Genomic DNA, 27,958 nt, shown 5'->3' on the forward strand with positions numbered 1-27,958 from the left:
AGAGGCCTTCTCTGACCACCCAAAGGTGCCTCACCCTCTCTCTTCCCTCCTTGATATGTATCCATGTTTATCTTTTTAACCCTCAAGACCATCTCAAAATAGCCTTTTTGCTTGCTAATTTACTTAGTCTTGTTTTCTTAGAATTTATTGTTAAAGATCTGTCTTGTGGAGTAAGACTGAAGCTCCAGGAGGGCAGAATTGGTAGCCACTTAGAGAATGAGTGAATGATGCAGTCAGGAATAAACCTAATACATTGGGTTACAAGAGACTAAATAATAAATATAAACTAAATAATTTAACTCTCTGACATTTAAGCAAAAAAGAAAACAAGACATGGAGGGGAAGTTCTTTTTAAAAATCACTGGGAGGAAGATACAAAAGGACTTAAAAAAGACTTTAATACTTCTTTGCCCCTCAAGGAGATAAGCTGGCATCAAATAACTCTGCTAAAACTGCTCTAAATATTCTCTGTGGCTCTAACAGAGCTGTTTGGAGGGAAAAAACTCCTGCCTTCCTTTAGGAAGGATCCATTGGGCATCTCTTGCTAGCAATGCCATGTACCCTTCCTTGTTCTCAGTTTAGCTGATCAGAGGTACACAAATTAATCAACAGAAACTTCAATAGAGTTGGGAGATCAGAACGGGGAATTCACACATCCCATGACAATAACTGAGCCCTGACAGGAAGAAGAAAGCCTCTTCTCTCCTGGCAGGGACTCAGCCAATGAAAAGCCATCTTTGCTTACTACAGCCCTCCCAACTTCCTTTCCCCCTCTACAAAAGTGTTCTCCTTCTCTTGCCATGGGGGGACAGGCACACAGCTCACCATGTTGCAGACCCCAAGTTACACCTTTCTGCTGGTCCTGAATAAGCTCATCTTTGCTGAAGAAATAACTGGCAGCCTTTTAGTTCTAGGTCAACAGAAGCAAGAGGGTCCCAAAGGCTCACACTCTAAGAAATTCTAACCACAGCAAGCAGAAATTAAGCACTTACTGTGTGCCAGCCTTGGTGCTAATAAGCACCTCAGAAAACAAAAAATGATCTCATTTAAATAGCCTTGCACTCATTTTAAAGTATTATTATTATTATCCATTTTACATATAAGAAAGTGCTAGTCACTCAGTCACATCCAACTCTTTGCAACCCCATGGACAGTAGCCTGCCAGGCTCCTCCATCCATGGAATTCTTCAGGCAAGAATACTGGAGTGGGTTGTCATTCCCTTCTCCAGGGGATCTGCCCAACCCAGGGATCGAACCCGGGTCTCCCTCATTACAGGCAGATTATTTATCATCTGAGCCACCAGCGAAGCCCCCCGATAAGAAAACTCAAGACTAGAAGGCTAAAGGGCCTCACTAAGTCAACCAGTGACAGTGATGGAATGTGAACCCCATTCTACCGACTCCAAAAGTCTTGCCCTTTAATGACCTCCTGATGCCGGGGTTGAGGCTGGGGGTGTATAAAGCTGTCCTGTGGCAGGGAAACCTCTCTGTAGAATGCTGTCTGATGGTTTTCAACATGAAGAGCTGGGCCGTTTTCCTCACTGTCTGGCAGAGAAGGAGCCTTGGGGTGGGGCTTGGGGAGCAGTTGCTCTGAGCAGACAATACATGGCCAGAGTCTAAGTTTCAAAGGACATACAGTCATTGGGCTTTATTTCTAGAAAAAGAGCTTATTTGTAAAGAACCGATCGGAGAACTTCCTTGCTCATTTTGCGAGCTGCTGCTGCGTCCGTGCCTCCTCAACCTGGACCTGAAGACATGAGATGCCTAGTATTTCTGCAGAATCTCTATGGCAACAGGAGCCTCACTGCCCCTCAGCTCTAACACAGATAAGACCTGTGGTTAGACAAAGAAGACCTTACCATGCTCACGCATATACCTGGTTTCCCCTTCCTCCTGATCACACTTCCCTGCCCCTTGAAGTCAAGCTAGATCATGCGATCTGCTTTGGCCAATGAAATGTGAGTGAAAGCGATGCTTCCTGGTGGAAGTTTGGAAGTGCTGGTGCTTGACTCCCTCCTTATGCTTTCTTTGCTCTGGGGACTGTGCAGATTTGGGGACAAATTCAGCCCAGGGCTTCCCCCTGCAGCTTATGAACAGACAGTGTGGTAAGTGGAGAGGGCTTGAGCCCTGCAGCTAAATCATCCATCAGGTTTAAACCCCAGCTCTGTCATTTTGCAGCTGTGCAACCTTGGGCAAGTCACTGCAATTCTTGATCCCTCAGTTTCCCCGCCTGCAAAATAGGGACTATCCTGATACCTACCTCATGGTGCTCTCATGAGGTTAAATGAGATCAAATCCCAAAGTCTTAGTGCCAGGCTCAGCAGGCAGCAAGCACTCCATAAACACCTCTCAGGAGGATGGGCAGGAGGATATCTTATTTTTGCCTCTTTCATCTCTCCCCTGGGACCTGAGATGCACCCATCCACCACCCTTCTGGACCGAGGTAAGTCACATGCTGGGAACACAGAGAAGATGAGGAAGGGAGAAGGCAGGTGAAAGCTGAGAAAGGAGTGGAGACCTTTGTCATCTTGGGAATGGGAGTTAGGCCAGAGAGCAGCCCTCCGGCAGTTAGCAGTCAGTTTAATGACTTTGAACTTGCTACTTCTAAGTGTTGACCCTCCTCGTGTTCTGTGGAGTTGGCGGTGGGGGAACTGAGGATGAGAGATCAGCCAAGCCGAGAGCTGAAGAAGGCAGTGAGAACTGAATTAAGGTCCCCTCTTGCCCATCCACAGGTTCTCAGAGGTGTCTGGCATTTTTCAGTCATGGACTGAACCATCTCTCATGGGGCTGTAGCTACATCTGCCAGATGGCCCCCGCGAAGTCTTGAACAAGGAAAGAAACACCCAGACCCTGAGGGAGGGTCCTTTGGGGAGACTTGTCCCAACTGCAGGGAAAGAGGAAGCTTTTATTGAAAGCATAAAGTTCTCAGCTTGGGGTCTGGCGTGGCGTCTGAGAGGCCTCGGTCTTCTAGGAGAACTCTATGCCCCTGCCGGGGGCTGACCATGGATGGGATTGTTCGTCAGTGGGGGCAGTGGCTGGACCCTTTCTCAGGGCAGCAGCAGGTGAGAAGAGGGGTGGAGAGGTGGAGAGGGACCTGTTGAGGAGCTGAAGAGACTTGGAGCTGGGGACTGTGTCAGGCCAAGCCTTTCCAGGACTGGTTCCGGCTTCTCCCCAGGCTGTGGCAGCATCTCTGCCTCTGTCATTCAGGTGCTCAGCACCAGAAGGTCCTTGGAGGGCAGAACACAGAGCTGGTTAGTGAGTGGGACGGCTTCTGGCTGCAGCTCAGCGGACAGCCGACTGCCTTGGGGTCAGGCCAGTCTCATTTCTCGGCAGCAGTAACTCTGAACAGTGGAGACATCTGGGGTCAAAGGGGCCTGAGATCACCCTGGCGGTGTCATTAGCTTGCTGTGAGCAGGGGATCTTGGGCAAGACACTTCCCACCCTACCCCTCATTTCCTTCTTTTCCAAATAAAGAGAAGCAGGCCTGAGCCCCTCTCCAAACTCTTCCAAACTCCAGTTTTCATAATTAAAAAGATCTATAACAATAATAAAAGCAACAGACTTAATTCATAGCACAAATGAATACCTATGTGTCCATACTGGTATAAGTAATTGAGTAAATAAATAAATGAGGGAGAAGGGGTAACTTTTCCTTACAGCAGAACTCCAACTAGTAAGTGTGAAAGGAATTGCAGAGATTAAAAAAAAAAAAATCACCATTCAGGCAGACAGCACAGTAATAACTGTTGAAGGCAAAAATCATTAACGAATGACAAAATTAATGGGAAAAGTGTGGTGAGAAACAGAATATTTGCATAGTTTGAAGTTTAGGCCCCATGCAATATTGATTAGTTATAAAGGGGGAACATAGTAACTTGGTGGAGAAACCTGGCAGGATCCACCTTAACCACAAGAGCAAAGCTGAACATTTCTGGGAAGGAGATGCTGACGTCACGTGCCCTGGCATGGTACCCTGACAAGGGCACAGCATTGTTTGGCAGCATTCTTGTCAAAAATACATAACCTCATCTAATTATGAGAAACTATCAGTCAAATCCAAATTGAGAGACATCCCACAAATCCAGCCCAACTCATCAGAAATGTCAAGGTTGCAAAACACAAGGAAAATTGAGGAGCTGTCCCAGATTGAAGGGCACTAAGGAGGTGTGACCACCAACTGTGACGTGGAAGCCTGGATCCTGAACCAGACAAAGGACATTAGTGGGAAAGCTGGGAGGTGAGGCCTGTGGATTTGTACTAATGTTAATTTCCCGACTATGATCATTGTACTTGGATTACAGCAGATGCTGACACTGGAGGAAGATAGGTGAAGAGTCTTCTGGAACTCTCTCTGTACTATTTTTGCAACTTTTCTATAAGTCTAAAATTATTTTAAAATAAAAAGTTAAAATAAATGGCTAGACCCATATAGTAGTAGTACTAAGAAGAATAGCTACCAATTACAGAGGGCCTATAAGACTCTTGAGAGTCCCTTGGACTGCAAGGAGATCCAACCAGTCCATCCTAAAGGAAATCAGTCCTGAATATTCATTGGAAGCACTGATGCTGAAGCTGAAACTCCAATATTTTGGACACCTGATACAAAGAGCTGACTCATGAGAAAAGACCCTGATGCTGGGAAAGAGTGAAGGCAGGAGGAGAAGGGAATGACAGAGGATGAGATGGTTGGATGACATCACCAACTCAATGGACATGAGTTTGAGCAAGCTTTGGGAGATGGTGAAGGACAGGGAAGCCTGGTGTGCTGCAGTCCATGGGGTTGAAGAGTTGGACGCAACTGAGCCACTGAACAACAGAGAGCCTACAAGAGCCTCTGAGTCTTTCTCTTTTTTTCTGAATCTTTCTTTAAACCAGTGATTTTTCACCTTTCAGACCCAACACCCATTTTTCATTTGATTATAGGTCTTCATATTACTTCCTTTATTCTGAAATGAATCTCATAGATTACATAATCTGCTGATACATATATTTTAAAAGCCAATATAATTCTTTTACTGGAATATACAGAAGAAATAAAAGATAAGTAATTTATAACAAAATAATATGTATTGAGTCAGCCAAAACATTAGTTTGGGTTATTCCATGTTACAGAAAAACCCAAATGAACTTTTTGGCCAACTCAATATTTTGATATAAAATGCTCAAGTGTGATTATTCAGTAAAGAAAATTCATCCCTACTCATTTTAAAATTCCCTTCAGGTTGGGGAGGTGGGTTGCAATACAACCTTGGTTGAAAACCACTGGTTTGAGCTGTCTCTGTTACTTCAGTGCAAATCCTGCCTCTCACTAGCTGAGTGACCTTGGGCAAGTGGCCTACCCTCTCTGATACGCAGGTCCTTCACCTACGATGTGACGCAAACATTGATCAGATCCCCGGAAAGGCACAAATGCATATAAAACAGTGCAGGGCGCACCGCACTTGCTCAGTAAGTGGTAGAAATGATGACAGCAGTGATGATGGGGTAATAAATTTCTGCCAATGCTGTTCACATTTCCTAACCCATTTTTAACAAGTGAATGATGACTGTTAATGCTGAAATGCTGTATCTCATTTACTCTCTCACTGTCAACTCCGTGAGGTGGGTGGTGGTGTTCCCCATTTTCAGATGAGGAAACTGAGGCTCAGAGTAGTGCTGAGGTCCTGCAGGTGCTCAAGAGAAGGGACCACGACTGGCACCCCTAAGGACAACCCAGGGCTGGCATCTGACCCACATTGCCCATCCAAGGTCACTGCCACCTCTCTTGTCTCTTCCCCAAATGTGGGGGGCTGGGCTGTCCCTGGGCTGAGGCCCAAGCCTGGCATGAGTGTGAGGAGCTGGGCTCTTGGCACACAGCTGGTGGCTATGCAAATAGGCGCCACCTTTTGAAAAGGACTTCGTCAATCTGGGATCATGTTCCGGGATCATGTTCTAAAGAACTAAACCCTGGAGTTAGAACAGTTTGTGCACCAGGATGCACACTGCACCTTCTTTATTACAGTGATGCTGATAATGACAGACACTTCTAGAATGCTGACTCTGTGCCAGGGGCTGTACAAGGCACTTTATGTGCAGAACCTCTTTTATCCTAAATGCAGCCCTGTAGATACACATTATGATTACCCCCTTTGTATAACGGAGATAACTGAGGCCTAAGGTCACCCAGCTGGAAACTGACAAAGTCAGGATTTAAACCCAGGCCAGTGGACGCCAGAACCCTTATTCTTTAACTCCAATGCTCTACTGACCAACCCCCTGATCAAGCAATGTTTAAAAATAAAATTCAAGAGAGATTGGAATGAAAAATAACAAAATGTTCTAAGGGATAATTTCTGGGTTGCAAATATATCTAGGAAGATAAACATGTGTTTGTTTCATCTTTTTTGTATTTTTTGAATTTCAGATATTGAACATATGTGTATTTTGGAAGTGGTAACAAGATCCCATCCATAGCACCAGCCATGATTCCAATTAGCAATTATTCAGGAATATTTTCCCAAAGGCCCATCTACCCACTGGTTGAAGCTTTGCAAGGGCCAGGGGTTTTGTTCACTACTGTTTCCTCCCCCATGGGCATTGTCTGGCACATACTAGGTGCTCAGTAAAAAATTTTCTGATGAACTATGTCACACTTTCACTTTGAGCAAGTCCTTTACTGCTCTGAGCCTCAGTATTCCCATCTGTGAGATGGGAGCATTGATGAAAGCTTCATTTAAGGCTCCTAGCAGCTTTGTTTCTTGTTCCCTCAGCCCCATCCTTTGAAGGTAGGGGCTGCTATTGTCCTGCCCTTCCCTTTCGTTCTCTTCTTCCTCCCAATTCCTGGGTTTGCAGAGGAAGGCAGAACAGAGCTCTATCTCTCCTTACCTCCAAGATGTCAATGTCTGCATTGCTAAAGTCGATGTTGAGGATTTTGGGAAGAGGGACACCAGAGCCCAGCACAGCTGTGGGGAAAAAAAGTGATCAGGTACAATCAGCATGGCCAAGAGGCACCACCCTTCCTGAAGCCTCCAGAACTGTGTCTTTCATGCTGCCAGGACTTTGTTCTTGCCCATCCTTGTGCCGGGAGCACACAGCCTCTGCCTTGCCTGCCGGCTGAGTTCTGAGCCTCCCCCAAAATTCTGTTTAGATGCCACCTCTGTGAGCTTTCCTACCCACCAGGCTGAGCAACCCTGGGCTCCTGTCACTCTTCCCCAACAACTGCATTTCGAAAACCACAGCATACTAATGCCCTGTCTTCGCATCTGTCACCACCTCCAGACTGTGAGTTTCTTCAGGCAGGGACTGTGTGTGTCCCCAGCATCACCCAGACCTGAGTGGAGCACAGAGGAGGAGACGGAGGTTTGCTGAATGAAGGCAAGGAAGGAAACACATGGGACCCCAACAAGTGACCTCCGTGGATGGTCTAGATCATCAGAGCCGAAGAAGACCTGCTGATTAACATTCTAGAAAGAAAGAAGGGAGAGAGCGAATGCGGAAGGGAGCAGGAGAAGGGGTGGAGGGGGAGGCAGGTGGGGAACACGGGACTGAGTGAGGCTGAACACACCACCTGACTCCAGCAGGATTTTTCAGAGGACTAAGGACATTGTGAATCTACCCCCGAAGAACCTATGCAGTATTTCCCAAACTTGCTTGGTCGTGGAACCCTTTTCTCAGAGTATCTTGTGGGACTGATTTTCTATGGAACCCTTTTTGGGAATCATGGATCTAACCCACCCTCTCACTTTTGAGAATGGTAAATCGCAGTACAGTGAGATTGAGGGACTTGCTGTCAAGTTCCCAGCACCTCTAGAGGTGAAGCCCAGGTGGGCATCTCCAAGTATCGGCTCCCAGGTCAGCCCAGCCCCATCCATCTCCTGACATCATCCTCTCCTACCAGGGAACGAGCGTGGGCCTGGTGACCAGCGCTCTTCTGTAGTTCTGATTCAGTCCCCTGAAAAAAGGTCTGATTGACATCAAGAGTTCTCCAAAAGAACTGAGGTACAGTTGATGCCACCCCGCTTCATCGCCTCTTCCAGGATGCAGAAGTGGGGAGAGAGAGGTTGGGGTCCAGTAGCAATGAGACAAGCTGGGACTTGGGACCCTTTGCTGCAATGCTTGCACCTGTACACGCCTCTCCTCAAGCAAGAAAATACAAAGAAACTGTATGGGACTAAAAATAAGAGTTGGGGCAAATTCTGGACAAAAGATACAAATAAACCAAAAACCTAACTGCCACTTTTGAAGAGCCTGGACCAAAGAAGAGGAGGTCGGGAACATAAGCAGGGTATTGCACATGCCCTGTACACACAATACCACCTAGGGGTGGACAAACCACTTAGGTCACCCCTCCAGCCTGACCACTGGACCACCCTTACCCTCAACACATATAAGAAGCAAGCTTGCCCCACTCAGGGAGACAGTAAGAAAGGGAACCTGTTGTTTGTTCTTGCCCCGCCCCTTGCTGCAGCAGAGACCCCAATAAAGCCTTGCTTGCATTTCTTGTCTGGCCTCTGATCAATTTCTATTGATTAAGGGGGCCAAGAACCCTGGTTGGTAACAGCTTGAAGGCTGTGGTTCTTGATGGAGCAGCTGACCCAGCCTCCAGTGGCCCCAGGGCTCAACAAGGAGCCACAGAGATGGGGCACCACGCTGTTTGATCTATTTATAAATTTGGGCAAGAAAACCCTCTAACTGACCATGTAACTGTCTAGGGGGTTAGGAGGCTGGGGATATTGGTAACAGCAACTTTAGTTCTGCCTGTACTGATTGAACTTTTTACATTAATAAAATACACATGTGGTCCCTGTGCAAGTAAAAATAAGTACACAGTTAAAGATAAGTCAGAAAAAATAAGTCAGGAACACAACCACGTAAATTAAGTTAAAAATGGTTAGGAAGGCAAATTTTATGTTTTATATATATATCTTACCACAGCTAAAAAGAAACCCAATGAAAATAAATATAAAAAATAAATCCAGAAACATCTTGGACTATATTTTTAAAAACCAAAAAAAAAAAAAAAAGTTTAGAAGGAAATATACCCAGATATCGGGATTAATTGCCTCTGGGAGGTGAAATTTTCTTTTCTAACCTTTCTGGACTCTAAAATGTACACACATATAATTTTCACTTATAATCAGAAGTTTACATAGATAATCAGAGAAATCAGTCAAATAAGGTGGAGCAGGGAAATAATACAGCAAAAGCAGCAAATAAAGAAGTTGATGGAATCTTGGGGCAATATTTGCATTCAGAGGCTGAGATAGATAAACTTAGAGTGAAGGTCTCAGGAATGCTATTGAGGTGGAACAGCTGTGCATCAAATATACCCAACAAACCAGTAACCCCCTGATCCCCAGGCCACGCACCCCTGGGGTACCCTCTCTCACCATTCATTGCAGGCATGAACGCAAGGTCAAAAATCTTCCCGACCAGCACCTCCAAGAGGCCAACCTGCAGAGGAAGAACGAAAAGGCAGAGATTCACTCAGGTCCAAAGGGATCCTGGAGGGCCCCCCTGCCCTGTGGCTGGAGAAGAACATCTCCAGAAGAATCTGGGAGCTGCAGCCAGAGCCCCTTGATTCCAGAACCACCAAGCCCAAGGCACATCTGGTCCACCTGCTCCTTGTACAGATGGGCAGGCTGAGGTCCAGTGCCCAGCAAGTGCTGGCCCAAGGCTCATGGTGAGGCAGAGACCGAGGGAGATCAGGTCTTCCTGAGGGGCAAAGAGCACGGGGTCTTTGGTGGCTTGGAAGGCCCTTGTGCTTTGTGACCAGCACTTCAGGTCCCCACCCCAGCTCAGCTTCCATGGACCTCCAGGCAGCTTCCCTCACCTGTCTGACCCCCAGTTTCCTCAGCTGTAAAATGGGCCAGCAAGTCCAGCTTGCAAGGAAGCAGTGAGGATTGGGAGCAGATCATGTAAAATGCCTGGCCCTGAGCCTTTTCATACAGCGTGTGCACATGCTATAGCTGTGTCCAACTCTTTGCAAGCCCATGGACTGTAGCTCGCCAGGCTCCTCCTTCCATAGGATTCTCCAGGCATGAATACTGGAGTGAGTTGCCATGCGCTCCTCCAGGGAATCTTCCTGACCCAGGGATCAAACTCGTGTTTCCTGCTCTGCAGGCAGATACTTCCCCTCTGAGTCACCAGGGCAGCCCTTTTTCGTATAGAACTGCTCTTCACTTCTCTAAACCTTGCTTTCTACATCTGAAAACATGAGTGGACCATCATTGCCTCAGGGAGTACTTGTCCAAACCAAACATGAGCTCTTCTGTGCAGAATGTCTGCCATGGCATGGTGCCACGCGATACTATGGTGGCAGAGCCTGGGGTTCAAGTCCCAGCACTCCTCTTACCCAGTGGCTTTGTTGGTAAAGAGTCTGCCTGTAGTTCAGGAGACCCAGGTTCAATCCCTGGGTCAGGAAGATCCCCTGGAGAAGGGCATGGCTACCCGCTCCAGTATTCTTGCCTGTAGAATCCCCATGGACAGATGAGCCTGGTGGGCTACAGTCCATGGGGTCATAAAGAGTCGGACAGGACTGAATGACTAACACCCTGCCTCTTACCAGCTCTGTGACCTTGGGCGGGTCACTTAACTTCTCTGTGTTTGACTCTCTTATTTGGAAAGTGGGCCAATAATTGCACCCACATCATAAGTTTGATTTGAGATTCAATGGAGAAAGGCTTGATTTTAAAATAAATAAATAAATAAAAGGTTAATGTAGTGCCTGATGCCAATTTCTATTGCTCCAGAAATATTCATTAAAAATCCAATTAAGTATTGGTGTCTTTTTCCATTTGGAGTCCAGAGATTTCCATTCTAGTCTGAGCTCTGCCCCAACCAGCTATAAAGCACATCTCTGCCACTATCTGGGTACCAATCTCTCCATCTATAAAATGAAGCTGATAATACCAATCCTATGAGTTGTTTGGATAAGAAAAGCACCATGACTGTCTCTGTGTAAGTGGAAATCTCACCCAAACTTGCCCCAGAAAGCAAGCATCAATTTCATTGTCAATTTATAAAATCAGTCAGTTCAGTTCAATCACTCAGTTGTGTCCAACTCTTTGCGACGCCAAATGGGCATTTTCAAAGTCTTAGGTGGAGTGAGGGACACAAGAATGAAAAAACTGATGAAACAGGACCAAATTCTAGAATATAAGTGTCTCAGATTCATGGATCCTTAGAAAGGCAGAATTCTAGAACGTGGAGGTTTCAAAAGAAATTCAAACTTGTTTGCCTTACAGATGAGGAAATAGTCTCATAATGGGTAGGTATAGCCAAGGTCACACAAGAGTCAGTGGCAAAGCTGAGTCCTCCAATCCAAGAAGGAAGAGGTCCCAAAGGTCATGGCTGCCCCCACTGCCACCTACCCTGAGGCGGAGGATTTGGGCCAAGTGATCCCCGTGGGGGCAGTTAGAATGGGACACCACAGGCATGGTAGAAGGAGCTGTGAATCAGGACTCTGCCCCTCACTTGCTTTGTGGGCCTCAGTATTTCCATCTGTAAAACGAGGCCTGACAGCACTGATGCCAATCAATGCTCTGGAATTCACCGACATCCCAGTCCCCAGCCAGCCTCACGGGGGTGCCATTCCCAGACTTGACTCTGGGGCCTGAGCTTGGTACTTACATCAAAATTGCCCACGTTTGAGGTTCTGAGGTTGAGGCTGGTCCTGCACATGAAGAAAACAGCTCGTCAGAAGGAGCTACTGGGACTTCCCTGGTAACTCAGTGGCTAAGACTCTGAGCTCTAGATGCAGGGGCCCGGCTTCAGTCCCTGGCCAGGGAACTAGATCCCACATGCCTCAGCTAGGAGTCTGTATGCTGCAACCAAGAGTTCACAGTAGACCGCAACAAAGACCCAGTGCAGCCAGATAAACAAAGAAAGAAGTAGCAATTGCCGAGAATCAAAAGAGGCTCACATTTCAGTGTAAGAAGACCGTCCACCAACATCCTCAGGGAGACCCCTCTGGATCTGGGGGAATTAATATGAGTAGGGCTGGTCTCCATGATGGAGCATTAACTATGTACCAGACACGATGACATGTGCATAAGCCTCACGTCGCAGCTATGTGTCCTTGGCAAAGTACTTAAGTTCCCTGTGCCTCAGTTTCCTCCTCTGCCGAGTGGGTGTCTATAAGCACTAAATAGGGTAATTCAAGTAAATCCCATAGAATCACCCCTGGTACCTGGTGAGGGCTATGCCCGCATGAGCATCATCACTACCTGGCAAGATCCTTCAGGAATTCCATGAAGGAGGAACCAGAGGCTCCCAGGAAACCGGCCAAGGCCACAGAGCTGGGAGAGGGAGCCCCGGACTCATGCCCTGAGCAGCACTCATGGTTGCTGTGCTGTTCTGAGCAGGGAGGCCCGAGCCTGGGTTCAAGGTCTTTCTCTGCACTGTGAGGGCTTCGGTCTCGCTGCACCTGAATCTCACATGCAAACCAGCAGTCCCACCTGAGAGAGGCTGGACCAGACCTGCTCATGGGCAAAGAGACATTGGAGCCACTGGCCTCCAGGGGGAAGAGAAACCAATGAGGAACAATAGAGGCTTCTCAGGGGAGAAGACTCTGCTTCAGAATCTAGGAGTCCTTTCCAACTTCTCCTCCTGTCCCTCCTCCTTCTACGACTGCTCCATCCAGGACACCCAAGCTCTTTCCTGCCCCTGGAAGTTTGCCGGCTCTGCTCTCACTGACTGGAACCCCCAGCTCTCCCCACGGCTGCCTGCTGCTCTCCTTCCAGGCCTCAGTCTCAGACCTCTTTATATACTCCTGAATGGCTCCAATCAGCATCACAGTGGGAGCAGCTCTCACTGTTGAGCTTGATAAATATTTGTTGAAAGACAAAAACCTTACAATGAACTAGGCACATGTTGTCTTGAAGTGGGACCCTTCAAGACAATAGTAGCAATAATAATAACCCTTGCAGCCATAGGCTGTCAAGAATTAAATGAATGAAGACACCTTGAAGGCTTAGCTCAGTGTTTGGCACATAGAAAGCATCCAATAAATAACAGCTATTATCATGAGTCCTATAAGGTGGAGACAACGATGCCCATTTTCAGATGAGAAAATTGAGTTTGAGAGAGGCAAGGTCACTTGGCTTACATCACACAGCCAGTTGGGGGTCATGGAAGGATCTGAACCCATACTGCTGGCTCCACAGCTGGTGCTTGTAACCATTCGACACAGCTCCAAATCAGACAGACATGGGTTGGCTCACAGCGCACCACCACCCCCCAACCCCCGTTCTCATATTGTGGCCTTCCTTGAGTAAATAAATCCACCTCTCTGAGTCTTAGTTTTCTCCTCTTTAAAATGGGAGAATAATAGCCCTGCTTCTGCAAGGCTGAACGACACTAGGCACAGCAGTAGCCAGAGCCCGGCTAATCACCAGCAGCAGCAGCAGTATCATTATTGCCCATGCCATTGCTGGAGGCAGGCCCTTCTGTGAGGCTCACGGCTCCACCCTTCTTGCCCTGCTCACGCCAGTGGTTTTGGCAGTTATGGCCCATTTTCCCTTGTGCAGTCCCTTGGATTTACCCAGCAGCCAAGTCCAGAGACCTCTAACCCCTCCCTGTGAGTTGCCACCAGACATAAGAACGCCAAAGAAGTCTTTATGAAAAGCGAGAACCGTGAGCAGCAAACCCTCTTACTTGTCCAGCTTGGCGTCAATCATAAGCTTATCATTCTCCACGGAAAACATGGCCAGGAGTTCCGCGTCCTGGAGGAAAGGGAAGGTGAGTGGAATGTCACTGCCTTGGTACAGCGGTCATTGCTCGCTGGGGTCTCCCTGCGAGACCCCCAGTAACACACAATGTAATGGATTTTCCCCACCTCTGGAGGGAAGGAGTTGGGAATCATAAATTGCCTGCATTAACTGTTGTTCACAAGTAAATTACAGCAAAGGCTGGAGGAACATTCTTCAGAAAGACAACAGTCATAGGAAGCCAATGATTGGCACAGGAGTCGGGGATGTTTACTGAGTTTCTCTGAGCTGTCTCAGAGGAGGCGGGCATGGCCTGCAGCCTAGGGGACCTGCTTCAGAACAGTTGTTGTAGATGCGATTGGATATCATCACTGTCAGTCATAACTGCCCCGCCCCCCCCGCCCCCCGCCAGAGAGGGCATAAAAGGTCCAGACTCATCCCCTTCTCTAAGCAGAAGCCTGTTGTCAGAAGATCCCTCTGCTTCTTGGCCCTCCCCTCCCCCCAAAATAAAATAAAACAATTTTGTCTTGTGAGGAAAGGGAAGCTCCCAGCAATTCCAGGTGATGCTATTAGTAAAAACAATAATTAAGATGATGGGAAAGAAGCAGGAGCGCTGGATGCATATGGCAGAGACCTAACCAGGCGTGGGGAAATCCTCCTGGGGAAACAGACTGTGGTACACAACCTGTGGGAATAATACCAGCCAGCACTTCTGGCTTCCTTCTGGTGTTTCTGGTACTTCTCTGAGCATCTCAGTAATGCCCTGTTGCCACTGCTATGGGGAAAAAAAAATCAAGCCCAAAGGTCACACAGCTATAAGTGCCCTTAAAGCTTGGATTTGAATCAGGTCATCTGGCCCCCAAATCCAACTCATAGCCACTGTGGTGGGAACCGTGGGGGGGGGGGTGTCTGCAGACTCCCAGAGACCTCCCACCCCCACTTACCACATCGATGAGGCAGATGGTGGTCTCGACATCATTGGGCTGGGAGACCATGACCTCAGAGGTGGCGAACACCTTCACCACTGCCTGGTCCTTCTGCAGCGTCACCGAAGGTGGGTTCGGCACCTGGATCCTGATGGTGAGGGGGCGGGACTCAGGGTACTGCTGGAACACCTGTGGGCAGACACCAGGTGGAGTGAGCAGGGCCATCCATGGTGGAGGGGAACTCAGGGGGTCATCAGCCAACCTCTAAGCACACAGCAGAGGGTCCCACACTGAATCCCTTCAGAATCTGCAATATTGCTTGAGTCCTACAAACCACATGCAAAGCCTCCATCCACTGTGGGGTTTGGCCAGGGGCTGTCTTCTCCAAGCCTCTCACAAAGAGATATCATGAGAATTCAATGTAATCATGCCAGCAAAGCTTCAAACTCAATACCTGACACAGATACTGTGGAAATGCTCAAAACCTGGTCCTTAGGGAGGTAGGGTCCTGGGGGGCTAGGGAGGTGGGGTTGGGAGAGGGATACTGAGCTTGATGCTGGACATTCATGATTTCATTGACTTATCACAACTCCATACATTGCTTTTCTTCTCCTTGTTACAGATGAGAAAACTGAGGCTCAGAGGGGGAACATGAGAGCTGAGATTCTAGGCCAGGTCCATGTGACTCAGGAGCCCAGGGCCTCTCTCCCTTCCTACTGACTCCGGATGTCCCACCTGGAATGAGAAAGTCTACAATTCCAGGTGCCTCACAGTGAAATTCCCAGAGCAAGGCACAGCCTGCCCCACCTACCTGGATTTGCTGGGGTCTCTGGAGACACATGGTGGGAGGCATCAGAGCCTGTTTACTGTTCACTGATTCCTCCAAATTGGCTAAAGGGACCAGTCATCAAATGACCAGCCCTCATATTTACTAAATAACTGCTTTACCAAAAAAGTTTAAGGAACATTTTTCTTAAATATGTTAAATGTACATAAATATATGGAAAAAATCCCAAAGTTACTTTAAAAAGAAACCAATTTAAACATCAGCTTTCTATATCCAGTGTAGCAGGGTATGTCCTGATCCTAAGAAGGCGTTCATTTTCCTGACCACATTCAAGGTGAAACTCTCCTGGAAAACTCTTGATCTAACAGCTAATCTAATAAATATAGCCAATTGACCACTCAGCGGACTCACCTTTGGGCAAATTGACTCTCAACAAATTGATAATTTGGCGCATTGGCTTTTCACAAAAGGGTTTTCAGGATACTTCCACAGAGGCACCTGGTGTCCCAACCACCTCCACCCCAACATGCAGAATCTCCAAGAATTCACAACTCTCCATTCACAGAAACCCTGAGAGGTTACCCTGAACTCTCTCCACAGCCGCAGAAAACTCAGGCTATCTATCCTGGCTCTGGTCAAGCGTCTCCTGGCAACTCCGGGAGACATTCCTCCGTGTCTGGCCTCAGTCCCTCCCTGCTACAGGCCCAGCCCCATATGACGGCCTGAGTCTTTGCTTCACTGAGCTCAGCGGGGCTGCTGCCACATGGTGTGGCCGCTCTGAGCTGGTTTCCCCACCTGTAAACTGGGTTTCTCGTCCCTTCTGGCCCCATGGATGGGAGAGGATTAAAACCACATGAAACTGTAGATTCTTAACAACTTTCATGAACCATAAAGTGCAGTGCACGTAAGAAGTGGTCCGATAAATGAAAGTCCAGTTGATTGAGGGGCCCGCCTGCCTCCTGGCGATGCCACTGTTTGTGCCATTAATGGTGCCCTGCGATTCAGCTTTCAACCACACGAGGGCGATAGTGACCATTTGTTGAGTACAGTTTCCTTTCACCCAGAACAAGATGGGACAGGTAGACAGGAGATGAAAAATGTCTAAAATGGCTGTCAATTACAGAAATCCCCAGCAACTGTATAACACCATGTAAGAAGCTCTTTGCTGCCAGGCGCAGGATAGCAGGCCTGGAACCAGAGCTAGGAAGAGAACTGGGATCAGAAAAGCCTTTGTTCCAACTGTGTATGGCAGCTGATCCAAGGCTGTATTTGCATTTGCTCTTTAAAATAAATAAACAAATAAATCAGTTAACCAGAACGATCATAGTTAACGTTTATCAAATGCCTACTCTGGGCCTAGATTCAAATCCCAGAGCTGCAGTCACCTTGTGGGGTCGGCATTTTTGCCCGTTTTTCAAGGTGAAAAAAACCGAGGCTCAGAGAGAAGTCATTTGCCTAAGGGAGCATGGCTGGGATGTGCTGAGCTGGAACCAAATTTATGTCTGTCTGGTCCAAAGATGTGGCTCTTTCCCCGTAGGCCTCCATGCTCTCCAACCCCCACCCCCAAGCTCTGTATCAGTATCTTTATGTGCATCATCTCCTTTACCCTCCTGGATGAACCTGTGCAATAGCTATTAGCATCCTCCTTTGACTGAAGAGGAAACTAAGGCTCAGAGACATTAAGACTCTTGCCCAAAGACACACAGCAAGGAAGTGACCAGGCTGGGACTGGACCTGGGAAGGCCGGTCCACGGCTAGAGCTCAGGTGCTTTCCACCTCAGCCTCTGCGCCCGCACACCCCCGGGGGTCTGGTCTCCAAGCCTTTCTCACTGTACTTTCAAGGCGCGGGGAGAAGGTAGTGCTGAGTGTCTTCCCTTCCTACCCAGCTGCTGGGACAGTGAAAGGGAGCATGGGGCTGAAGGCGAGGGGAGGCACCACCCATACGTACCTTGGGAATCAGAGCTCCCAGTGTGGACGTGGTGAGTGGAGGAAGCTCTTCAAACTGCAGGGAAAGAAGAAGGGTTGTGTGGGTCCCCGGGGCTACAGAGACAGACAGGAGTTGCTACCACAGTGGCTAAGCCTCTGCCCCTCTCAGACAACCAGTGGGGGCATGTCCTCTCCCTTAAAGGCCTCTGGGAGGCCCCACAGGTCCAACAGGGCCCACCATGCGGAGCGTGGTAGCCATTCTGGGGTTAAGTGGATGGGGCACCCGCTGAAGCTTCCACAGACAGGACTTCTCAGGGCAGGAGGCGAGATCTGAATCTTTCTCCTCTAAAAACGTGAGTCTTCATGAAAACAAGATGGACCTCAGCGGGTCCATGTGTGAAACCCAATGTCCATTAAGTGCATGATGCCACCATATCCCCGGACTACCTGTGCTATTATTTAGCTAAAATCTTCCTTAAATGACTAACTTTTTTAAATTATCAAACGGAAAGCCAGTACCACTTGACAGGTGATGGCATCTGTAAAACTAAATGCAAGAAAAACAAAACAATGGCCTCCCACTGTGCGTGGATACCATTGTCTGTAGTGGGGGGGAGGGGTCTGTTCTCCCTGAGTTAAAAAAGGACACCTAAAAGTTTAAGAGAGGGTTACATCACACTGGCACCAAATGGAGACTTTCCCTTGGTAGAATCAAGGTTGACATAAGGCACACAATGGGGTTATTTTGAGAAACTCTTGTTCTTATGAGATACATATTGAATTTTATGGCAAACAAGCTGTTCAACAGCAGATAGAGAGATACGTAGATAGACAGATAGATAGACAAACAGATAAAGATAGGTGGATGGATGGATGGATGGATATGAAGCAAATGTGGCAAAATATTAACTGGTGAATCTAGGTGAAGGATATTACGACATTAATTGTATTATTTTGCAGCTTTGATGAAGGCTTGAAATGTTTTAAAAGAAAAGATTTGGAGAGAAAATGACTCTGGAACATACCTAAAGGTGGTATTTTATTCTTATGTCTCTTAGTTATGCATTATCAGTGTTTACCAAGCAAAGGGATTCAAAACACTTGTACTGAGATATAGACATATAGATTTATATTATGCTTTTTTAAAGGTTTGGAATAAAATTATGTAGAATTGGATAGGGAGCAACGTTTCGATGTTGTTTGGTGTCATGAGTTAAGGGGTGGACTGTCCATAGTCTTTGCTTTCAAGCCATTTCCCAGGACACTGGGAACCAGAGAGAATCAACAGTGGGCTGTGCGCGGCCCAGACGCCCCATCCTGGGGGCCGTGACTCACCATGCCATCGGTGATGTCAATATCTAGGGCCCCTTGCTTCTGCAGGAGAGTCAGAACCGAGCCCAGAAAGTTGGCAGAAATGGCCAGTTGGGAGTTGGTGTTGTCGCCCATGGGGGGCAATTCTGGCATCTTCTGCCTGGGAGAGAAGGCTGGCCGCCCCAGGGGGTAGTCGATGAGGTCTCCTCCAGCTTCTCCAACCAAAGTCTGGGGAAGTAGAGAAGAAAGAGGTCACAGGGGAGAGAGGTGCAGAGAGAAGAGTGGAGGAGAGGGGCTGAAGGCTGGAATGAATCCCTGCATTTGCCGACAGGCAGCCTTCCTTGGTTAAACCCACTGTCGTGTATGGTCCCATAAATTCAATTTGTGATGGAATAGCATCTCTTGATGAGATGGTTAGTGAGCATCACCAACTGGATGGACATGAATTTGAGCAAACTTCAGGAGATAGTGGAGGACAGAGGAACCTCATGTGCTGCAGTCCATGGGGTCACAGAGTCGGACACGACTTAGCGACTGAACGACAAGCATCTCTTGCAGTTCCTGCTCTGTGACCAGTTATAATTGAGCCATGGTTCAGTGCCATGTATTTGAAATAGAAGAATGAGAGCCCTCCACTAAGAACGCAGCAAGCTGACGCACCGCAGTACCTACTCTTTAAAGGCCTGACTACTCTGCATGGCATAAAGGCGCTGTGCGGTCTGCCTCTCTCACCGCCCTTCCTCGATGCAGCCACCAGGGTCTTCTCTATCTGTACCTCCACCTCAGCGCCCCTGCCATCCATAGATGCTTCCTGCCTGCCGTTTCCTCCCACACTCTCTTCTTTTGTTCTGTCCCACTCCTTTGGCTGGTCTCAGCTCAAGTATCACCTCCTCCAGGAAGCCCTCTGTGACCTCCCTGGGTAAATCATATCCCCTGCTTTAGGCTCTGATAGTCCAGGAATCCCTTTCACAGAGCTCAAGATCTCTAACCATTTGAGTGACTCTTAGATGGCCCATCCACTCCGGTAGATGGTCACCTCCCTCAAATCAGGGATCTTACCAGTCCCAGTCCAGAGTCTGGCACACAGCAGCTAACTACTGATGGACGCCTCCTGAATCCTCTGTGCTTGTGGATTTACCCCGTGTGCACATATACGTGTGCACAGGTGTGCTGTGTCTTTGAGGGCATGGGTGTGCATGCTCTGTGTCTTGTGCAGGAAGTGGAAGCCACTTGTGTGTGTGCAGCCCAGGGTATGTGTGTATGTGCGTGTGCACGCGTGTGCCCAGTTACGGGCCTGATTCAGTGGTGTGCTTGAGCTAGTTTGCATCAGTTCACGAGAGCCAGTTCCAGGCATCTTTCCAACCCTGTGTTTAGTGAGTCATGTTAGCAGCCTGAAATTGGTCAGGGTAGGGGTACTTATACCCAGGAAATCAGCAAACATCACAAATTAGGACTTTTTAAAACAACCATGAAGAATCAGGAGTTAATGTTTACCAGCACACAAATAGCCAGATTCAGTCCTCCAACAAACCCAAGCCCATAGCAGCAGCTCCCACAGCTAGAAGCCAGACTGCCTGCTTCAAAGCCGGGGTTCACATTTATTAGCTGTGTGACCTTTGGCAAGTGGCTTAACCTCTCTGTGTCTTACTTTCCTCAATAAGAGTGCCTACTTTGGGGTTAATCTACATAAAGTTCTAGGGATGTGCCTGGCACACAGCAAGCACTAGGTGACTGTTGGCTGTAACTGAATTTCCCAGCACAGCTTCTTGAAGGTCCCCATCCAAACAGGAAAAGGTTTTGTTCAAATGTTGCCTCCCAGGCATTCAGCAGCAGCCCTGAGGGTGGGGGTTGGGGGAGGGGGGGCCTGGGGGGTGAGGGGTCAGGGGAGGTGGGGTCCTCACTCACACCTCAGCCTGTGGGGAAAAGACCACCTCCCCCACCTGAGCCCAGGCACTCACGTTGAGGTCCAGCTCCAGGAATTCCCCAGTCACGAGCGGGAGGCTGGAGAAGGTGTACTGGACACTTCCCAGTATCCCCAGAGGAATCAGAGCTGCAGGCAAAGGTGGGGGTCACAGGAAGCTCCCCCCACCCACCGAGACACCTTCTTTGTGACCTGAGGGGAGTGAGGCAGCAAGGTTCTGGCTCCAGACACCATGGAAAGAGCAAGCATTCTGGGTTCAAACCCCAGCTCTCCCTCTTCCTTGCTGTGTGATCTCGGTCAAGACACTGCACCTCTCTGAATCTCCATTTCCTTCCCCTGTAAAATAGACTTAATAGAACTCCTCAGACAATATTGGTGGTTGGGGATGGGCAATGAGATTCTGCATATCGATAAGCTTTGTAAGCTGTGAAGTGCTGTACTGGGAAGAAATTATGGGGCTCCACAACGTGGTGCTTAATTGAATTTGGCATTTCTCTGACCGCTTGTGATAAACGGCCCTAACTTCTGGGCTCTTCCAACCCTGTATGACTGTAGAGACTGCACTGCCCAACAGGTGCTACCATTATGCTGTGATCTATCTGGACGGAGGACCCTGGAATCATGGAGTGCACGACCTGGACAACCACACGGATCAGACTTGCCTTCAGGAATCTTTACTCTGAAACCCTGGACCAAGGGTGAGTGTCAGAGCCTGAATCGGAAGACCTGGACGGTCTCCACGGCGCCTGTCACTCTCTAATCTAGTGCTAGTCACTCCAGTCTCTCTAGGGGTTGAGGCCAACTCCCCCGTTTTAGAGATGAGGGAACTGGGAAGAGCCTCTCCAAGTCCACACGCTGCCTGGGGGCTGGAAACCCAGTGTCCCAAGACCATCACGAGCCGCAGGGCCCGGGGGTCCAAGTGGGAAGCTCCTCCCTCTGGGGCTTGGTGGGGGTGTCCAGGGACAAGAGGAAGGGCCAGGCAGCCCCTCTCCCCTGGCGTCAGACACACACTGCGTGCACCACACAGGGCCCTCCTCCCAGACATTGCTGTGTCCCCGGTCCCTTCCGAGGGCTGGGCCCAGATCAGGTGCTAGAAGATGTTGGCTGAATGAAGCAAAGAAGGAAGGACTTACAGTCTACGAGACCCAGCTGGTCATTGACAAGGCCCAGCACCACATCCACGACGGGGCAGAGCTGCAGGGGAGAGAGAGGGCATGGAATCCTGGTGACCACGCGGGGCATGGGGGGCGGTGCGCAGCGAGAACAACAATAAGAGCGGCGGTACCGACTGCCCTTCTGTGCGTGGCCCTGTCCTCCCTGCAGCCCTGTGGGGAAGGCTTTCTCATGATCCCCATTTTACAGATGGGAAAACTGAGGCTCAGAGAGGTGATGTGACTGCCACCCAGCTTGGAAGTGCTGGAGCTGGGTTTCCAACCAAGAACTGTGTATATCTCAAGCCTCACCTCTTTATCCCCTCACCAATCTGTCCCTCCACATTCCTTAGGGCCCTTTCCAGACCCCCAAAGACACGTCCCAGAGCCCTGGCTCCCTCTCTCCTTCTGGGTCGCCTGTGTGCCTGCAGGAATGGGGGCTGCACCGTGGCCCCTCACTCTGGGGAAAGTTTGTACCTCCTGCTCCTTGTCCCAGGATGGGCTCTTACCAAGTCAGGGAGGACGTTGGCCAGGACTCGATTTACTAAGTTGTCCACGAGATTGGGGAGAAGCCTGAAGAGAGAGCAGATCAGTGACAGTTCAACCAAACAGTGGAATATTACACACCCATGTAAAGGTAAGCAAAAGGAAACTCTTCATGTTTGGTACAGAAAATTCTCCCAAGAGACCAGTGATGAGAGAAAAGAACAAAACAGTGTTTCCAGTATGTGCCCACTTGTGTTAAAATGACAGAGGGGAATGAAATTCACTTCGTGCTTGCTTCATTTGCTTAAAAAGATTGGATGGAGCATCAAGAAACAAATAACCAAGGAGAGCTCTCTGGGAAGGGGGAAGATGGGAGATGGAGAGAGGGGGCCATGCCTTTTTATCATGTTATATTTTGAACAATGTACCACCAGATATTTTTCCTTGTGAAAATGTGAATTAAAAATCTGTGAAGTTTCTGGGTTTCCTTCTCCCTCCTCATCTCACCAGAACACCAGGGGCTGATTTTTTTCTGCCTCCACCCACCCTGGAGCAGAAAGACTCAGAGAAGCCCACATGAATAGGAAATCTGGGGCTCAAGTTACACAGTGACTTTCTCTGATCCCACAGTCTAGGTAACACGAGGGCTGGAGAAGAGAGAAACTGATGAGACAGGAGAGGAAGGATTAGGGGGCTTCAGAGAGACCAAGGACAAGGATCTCCCAAGATGAGGGCCAGGGAGTGAAAAGAAAGGAACTCAGTTCTGAGGAGCCCTGATGTGCCCTCATCTGTGACCATCTTCTGGGGGCAGCGTACCGGCCAATATCCAGACTCTTGAAAACCCCTCTGGACACAAGGTGTGGACTCGGCCACTTTGTGGGTAGAGTGTAATAGAAAAACCTCAACATCTGATTAAGATCACATTGAACAGCATCAACTGAGAAGTTTCCCTGTGAGTGGGGGCACCATTGAACACAATATCCATGTCAGTCAAGTGACATAAACTCTTAAAATGTGCCAGGTTCTCACCATCTGAATTCCAAAGGGGAAAAATTACCCCCATTTCACAGATAAAGAAAGTGGAGCTCAGAGAGGGTAACAGAACTGTCCAAGGTCACACAGCAAGCAATAGGGAAGCTGAAGAGGTTTGAACCCCAGGCTGCTTCCACAGCCTCTGTTCTACACTATGATTTGCCAAAGACAGATCACTCTACCATCTGCCAAGGCACTCCACGGCCTGCTGGTACTCACCCTCGCAGCAGTCTGACTTTGATACCTCCCAGGAGGGTGTCACATCGCTCAATGACCAGCCTTGGGTAACCCGTGCGGTCCATGGTCAGCCGGACTTTGGCCGTGATGTTCACCTCCACTGCGATGTCCAGGAACCCAATAAGACTAGAGGAGAGGAGAGGAGAGCATGGTGCCAGGGAGTCAGTGTGTCAACCCCCAGCCACCACATTGCACCTCGGCTTTTGCCCTGGCAGTTCCTGCCATCTACTATGCTGCTGGTTCACGTCTGGGGGTCCCAAACCAGGAGGCTTCCCTGGACCCTCAAGTCATCTGTGAACAAATCCATCCCCACTTAACTTATGAGAGCTTCAAAGGCTGGGAACAGAGGCCAATAAATGAACCTTATGTCTAAATTCTGGTTTCCAAGGTGACCACCCAATCATATTGCTTTGTAGGCATGATTTCATCCCATGGGGATAAATCAATGCAAAGGTCCACCACCTGCGGTCCTCTAATGAGCACCAACTACTTGGCAGACACTATTCAGGGAGACCATCTGTCACAGCGGCTGCAGCCACCTGGGAAAGGATGTCTTATTGTGCCCATTGCAGGTGAAGACATTACGGCTCAGTGATATTAGGAGAACTGGCCTGACTTCACACGGGCTAAAAAAGAGTCAGGATTTGAACCCAAAGGGCCCCTGAACTCTAACCTCCCAGGATCTTAACCTCTGCACAGGCTGCCTTCACTGCTTGCTGCTCAGGAGATGATCTGAGTCCAAAGGTATAAGCCACGTGTGTGCTGATGACACCTCAAGTCTTTTAGTCCCATTATGGACAAAAGGGCTTTCCTGGTGGCTCAGAGGTTAAAGCGTCTGCCTGCAATGCAGGGAGACCTGGGTTCGATCCCTGAGTCAGGAAGATCCCCTGGAGAAGGAAATGGCAACCCACTCCAGTATTCTTGCCTGGAGAATCCCATGGACGGAGGAGCCTGGTGGGCTACCGTCCATGGGGTTGCAAAGAGTCGGACATGACTGAGTGACTTCACTATGGACAAAAAGGAGAAATGACCTGCCCCAGATCTCCAGCCAGGATGTAGGGTGGCAGGGACCCCTCTGGAACCAAGGGCACACACCTCTTCCCATTGATGGCCACGCGGGTGTACAAGCTCAGGTAGACACCCACACCGGGCAGGAGCCGCACAGACACCCGAGGGAGAGTCAACTCCACGATGCGTAACCTGCGGGGGATCAAGAGCAGTGAGACGGCTGCCATCTCCCCTGCCTGGCACCCCACTCCCCAGGGACCGTCCTCCCTGTAGCCCCCTCCTCTGCACCCCATTCATTCTTCTCAGCCCTAGAAAGACCTACCATTTGTGGATAGAGTTTGGAAAACACAGAAAAATTAAAGGCAAAAAATATGCCATGACCCAGTCTCCCACTGCCTGGAGGTCTATTGTTTATATTTCCATGTATTTGCTTTGATCTTTTTTTTTTTTTCATGTAAAAATGCTACTCCTTCTGCCTGTCCCTGCCCAGCTTTGCTTGGTTTCTTCCCACACAATCTTTAGATTTCAGTTCTAGGTTTTCTTCCTCTGGGAAGCCTCCCCTGATCTCTCCACTATATGCCTCCTCACTTCTCCATGAACTTCTTAGCACTGTAAGTGTATAATTGTTTCCAGGCTTCTTTACTGATGCCATATAACCCACCAGCCTGCAAGCTCCATCAGGACAAGAGATGTGTCTTGTCTTGGCTCACCATGAGGTCATGACCCTAGGGACAATAGGGCGCCCTGCACGTAGTTGTCACTCTAAATATTGGTCAAATTAAATAGTGAATATGAGGAGGAAGCTGAGCATAGTTGAAATTATAATATGTATGCACAATCCTGGGTCTTTTCCACCTCGACTATAATACTATGACCATTCTGCAGAGGAGGAAACTGAGACTCAGGGAGAGGAAAAGAATGGCCCAAAGTCACAGACTAATCTAAAAGGCTGAGCTGGGACTCAACTCAGGACTTTTAACAGCAAGATCCCAAATCAGACAAGACTCAAGACGTCCAGTCCTGAGGCCAGGTCCTAAAGTGTATGAGACACTGGAGACCATCCTTATTCCAACTCCAGGCCCCTGGGGGTGATTATTCCTGTTCGGAGTTCATTAGAGGGCTTGACAGGGAGACCCCAGCCCCTCCTTACCCGGTGATGCCCTGCACGGTGCTGATGATGCCGCCCTCGCCAAGTACGCCCAGGACGCCCCCTCCTCCAAGAAGTCCTCCGTCTCCAAGGAGACCACCTCCGCCGAGCAGGCCACCTTGGCCTGCTAGGATGCCGTCAGCTGCCAGCATGCCCCCAGTGCCCAGCAAACCGCCTGGGCCCAGCGCCCCAGTGGCTACACCAGGCGGGATCTCTCCAGGCCTCAACTCTCGCCGGTGAAGTCTGCCCACAGGCGGCGCGCCTTCAGCAGACCTGTACTGCCCATGGTCCCTGTGGCTGCCGTGCGCGTTCTCAGCATTGTGGTAGTTGCTGGTTTGGAGGTCCCTGACGCTTCCATCGGATTCAAGGATCTCACCATATCGGTATTTGCCCCCAAGCTGAGCGGTGTTGTCATTGGCCTTGACGTGACCATACTTGTAACTACCGCCCAGCTGGTGGCCTTTGGTATACTTTGGGGGCGCTTCTCGGGCGAGGAAGTCACTGTAGGGAACACCACCGACACCTCGGGGGAATTCAGCATGTCTGTAGTCATAGTAACGGTGTCGGCCACCACCCAAAAGACCACCACTGCCACCCAAGAGACCACCACCACTGCCACCCAAGAGCCCTCCACCACTGTGGCCTCCACCACCCAGCAGCCCACCATCACCACTGCTACTCCCACCACCAAAAAGCCCCCCATCACTGCCACCCAGGAGCCCTCCACCACTGCTGCTACCGCCACCCAATAAGCCTCCTCCAACTCCGCCCAACAGGTCGCCACCCCCTCCACCCCCACCACCAAGCAGGCCCCCCAGAAGACCACCTCCCCCACCACCTCCACTTCCACCAAGCAGACCCCCCAGGAGAGGCCCACCACCATCACCACCAGCTTTACCCAAGGGCACCTCTCTCAGGGCTGAGCGAAGAGCATCACTTTGCTGCAAGGTGCCCGAGATGGCTGTGGAGAAGCAAAGGTCTCATTCAGAGGCTCGTTCCCCCTCCAGCCCCCAGCACTGCTCGTTCCCTAGTCCCCCTTCTCCCACTGGTAAACTCCTGAGGTCGAATGGTAAGACTCCTCCTGACCAGCCCTGACATCCCAGTGAACTCATTAGCTACTGGCTTTGACCTCTCACACTTTAACCAGATTTCAACACTGTTCAGCCAAACCTGGGTAGATTTTCTTCATGATCCTTCCTTCCAAGCACTCCACACTTTACAGTGTAAAAAACAAACAAACAAACAAAAAAACCCTACTTCTTAGTGCATTATTCAAATTTATTCCTGGAAAATAGTCAAGGTCAGAATTATTGTCCCCATTTGATGGATAAAGAAACTGAGGCCTGTGACACTGAGGAAACGTCCCCTTTTTTTTCATTCTATGACAGCCTTGGACAGGAATCAGGGCAGGGGACGTGTCCTCGTTTGCCAGATGACAAAAGCGAGACCCCCAAGAACTGAAGGCAGGATCAGTGACAGCTCCCACTTTTGAGTGTTTTCTATGAACCAGGAACTGTGCCAAGTTTTCAAAAGGTCATTCATTTCATTAGATTCTTGTATCAGTCCTCCAGGATAGAGACCATAATGACACCCTCTTCACAGATAGGAAAACTGAGGCTCAGAGAACTCAAGTCATTGGCTATTTCATATAGCCAGTATCTGAACTCTAGGAAGGCTGACTCCGAGACTCAAGCTCTTAATCGCTGCTTTCTACTGCCTCAAGCGTCACCTCCCCAGCATGGTGCCTGGCCCCTAGCAAATGCTCAAAAAGTGGGAGCCCACAGAAAAGATGAAACTAAGGCCCAGAGAAAAGCCACCCATCCTTCTGATGTAGAATCTGCCAGTGAGCAACAGAGTGCTTGGGAATTTCAGAATCGGCTGGACCTCCCTACCCACCGCCTGCCACCATTCACTCTCTGCAGGACTGGACTCACCGTTGCTCAGCACGTCTTTGGTCACCCTGAGGACGGTGTTTGTATCTTGGCGGACGCCACACACAGCCGCCACTGACAGAGCAGCCACACACCATGCCGCCCACATGCTGGCGCTGCTTCTCTGCTAAGGAGACAGCGGGTCACAGGGCCATGGTTGGGTGCCACCACCCTGCCCAGCAGCTGGGGTTAGCACCACCCCTTCCCAGCCCATCAAGAGTCACACCAAGACCCTGAGACCCAGAAACAGGGAAGCCACCCAAGGGCACGGAAGAAGGCAGGCCCAGAGTTCCTGATGCCATCTTCCGAGCTTTGCAAATTGCAGTCAATCTGGAGTCATTAACCGAACTGTTCCATAACATAAATGTTTCATTAACATCTCCCCAGATGAAACTTTACAAATGGAG

General features: G+C 49.2%; 1 protein-coding gene across 1 annotated transcript; it reads right to left on the bottom strand.

The window, feature by feature from the left end:
* Positions 1–3,203: 3,203 nt before the first annotated feature.
* BPIFB4 (BPI fold containing family B member 4) lies at positions 3,204–27,660 on the bottom strand. The gene is made up of 16 exons (XM_040247540.1): positions 27,555–27,660; positions 26,519–26,581; positions 25,624–26,143; positions 24,561–24,665; positions 23,448–23,591; positions 22,220–22,283; positions 21,693–21,753; positions 20,597–20,688; positions 18,663–18,866; positions 17,350–17,403; positions 14,633–14,803; positions 13,636–13,703; positions 11,611–11,653; positions 9,369–9,432; positions 6,865–6,941; positions 3,204–3,227 (listed from the first exon to the last, which is right to left on the bottom strand). Exons 1-16 carry the CDS (start codon positions 27,658–27,660, stop codon positions 3,204–3,206), a joined length of 1,860 nt encoding a protein of 619 aa, XP_040103474.1.
* Positions 27,661–27,958: the final 298 nt, after the last annotated feature.

Source organism: Oryx dammah, unplaced genomic scaffold (genome assembly GCF_014754425.2).
Source record: "Oryx dammah isolate SB20612 unplaced genomic scaffold, SCBI_Odam_1.1 HiC_scaffold_10, whole genome shotgun sequence".
NCBI lineage: Eukaryota > Metazoa > Chordata > Mammalia > Artiodactyla > Bovidae > Oryx > Oryx dammah.

Coding starts and splice junctions, on each gene's coding strand:
- BPIFB4 (XM_040247540.1), bottom strand. CDS start 27,660: ATGTGGGCGGCATGGTGTGTGGCTGCTCTGTCAGTGGCGGCTGTGTGT. Junction 22,284..23,447: donor AAAGTCAGACTGCTGCGAGG/GTGAGTACCAGC, acceptor CTCTCTCTTCAG/GCTTCTCCCCAATCTCGTGG. Junction 11,654..13,635: donor ATTGACGCCAAGCTGGACAA/GTAAGAGGGTTT, acceptor CTTCATGTGCAG/GACCAGCCTCAACCTCAGAA.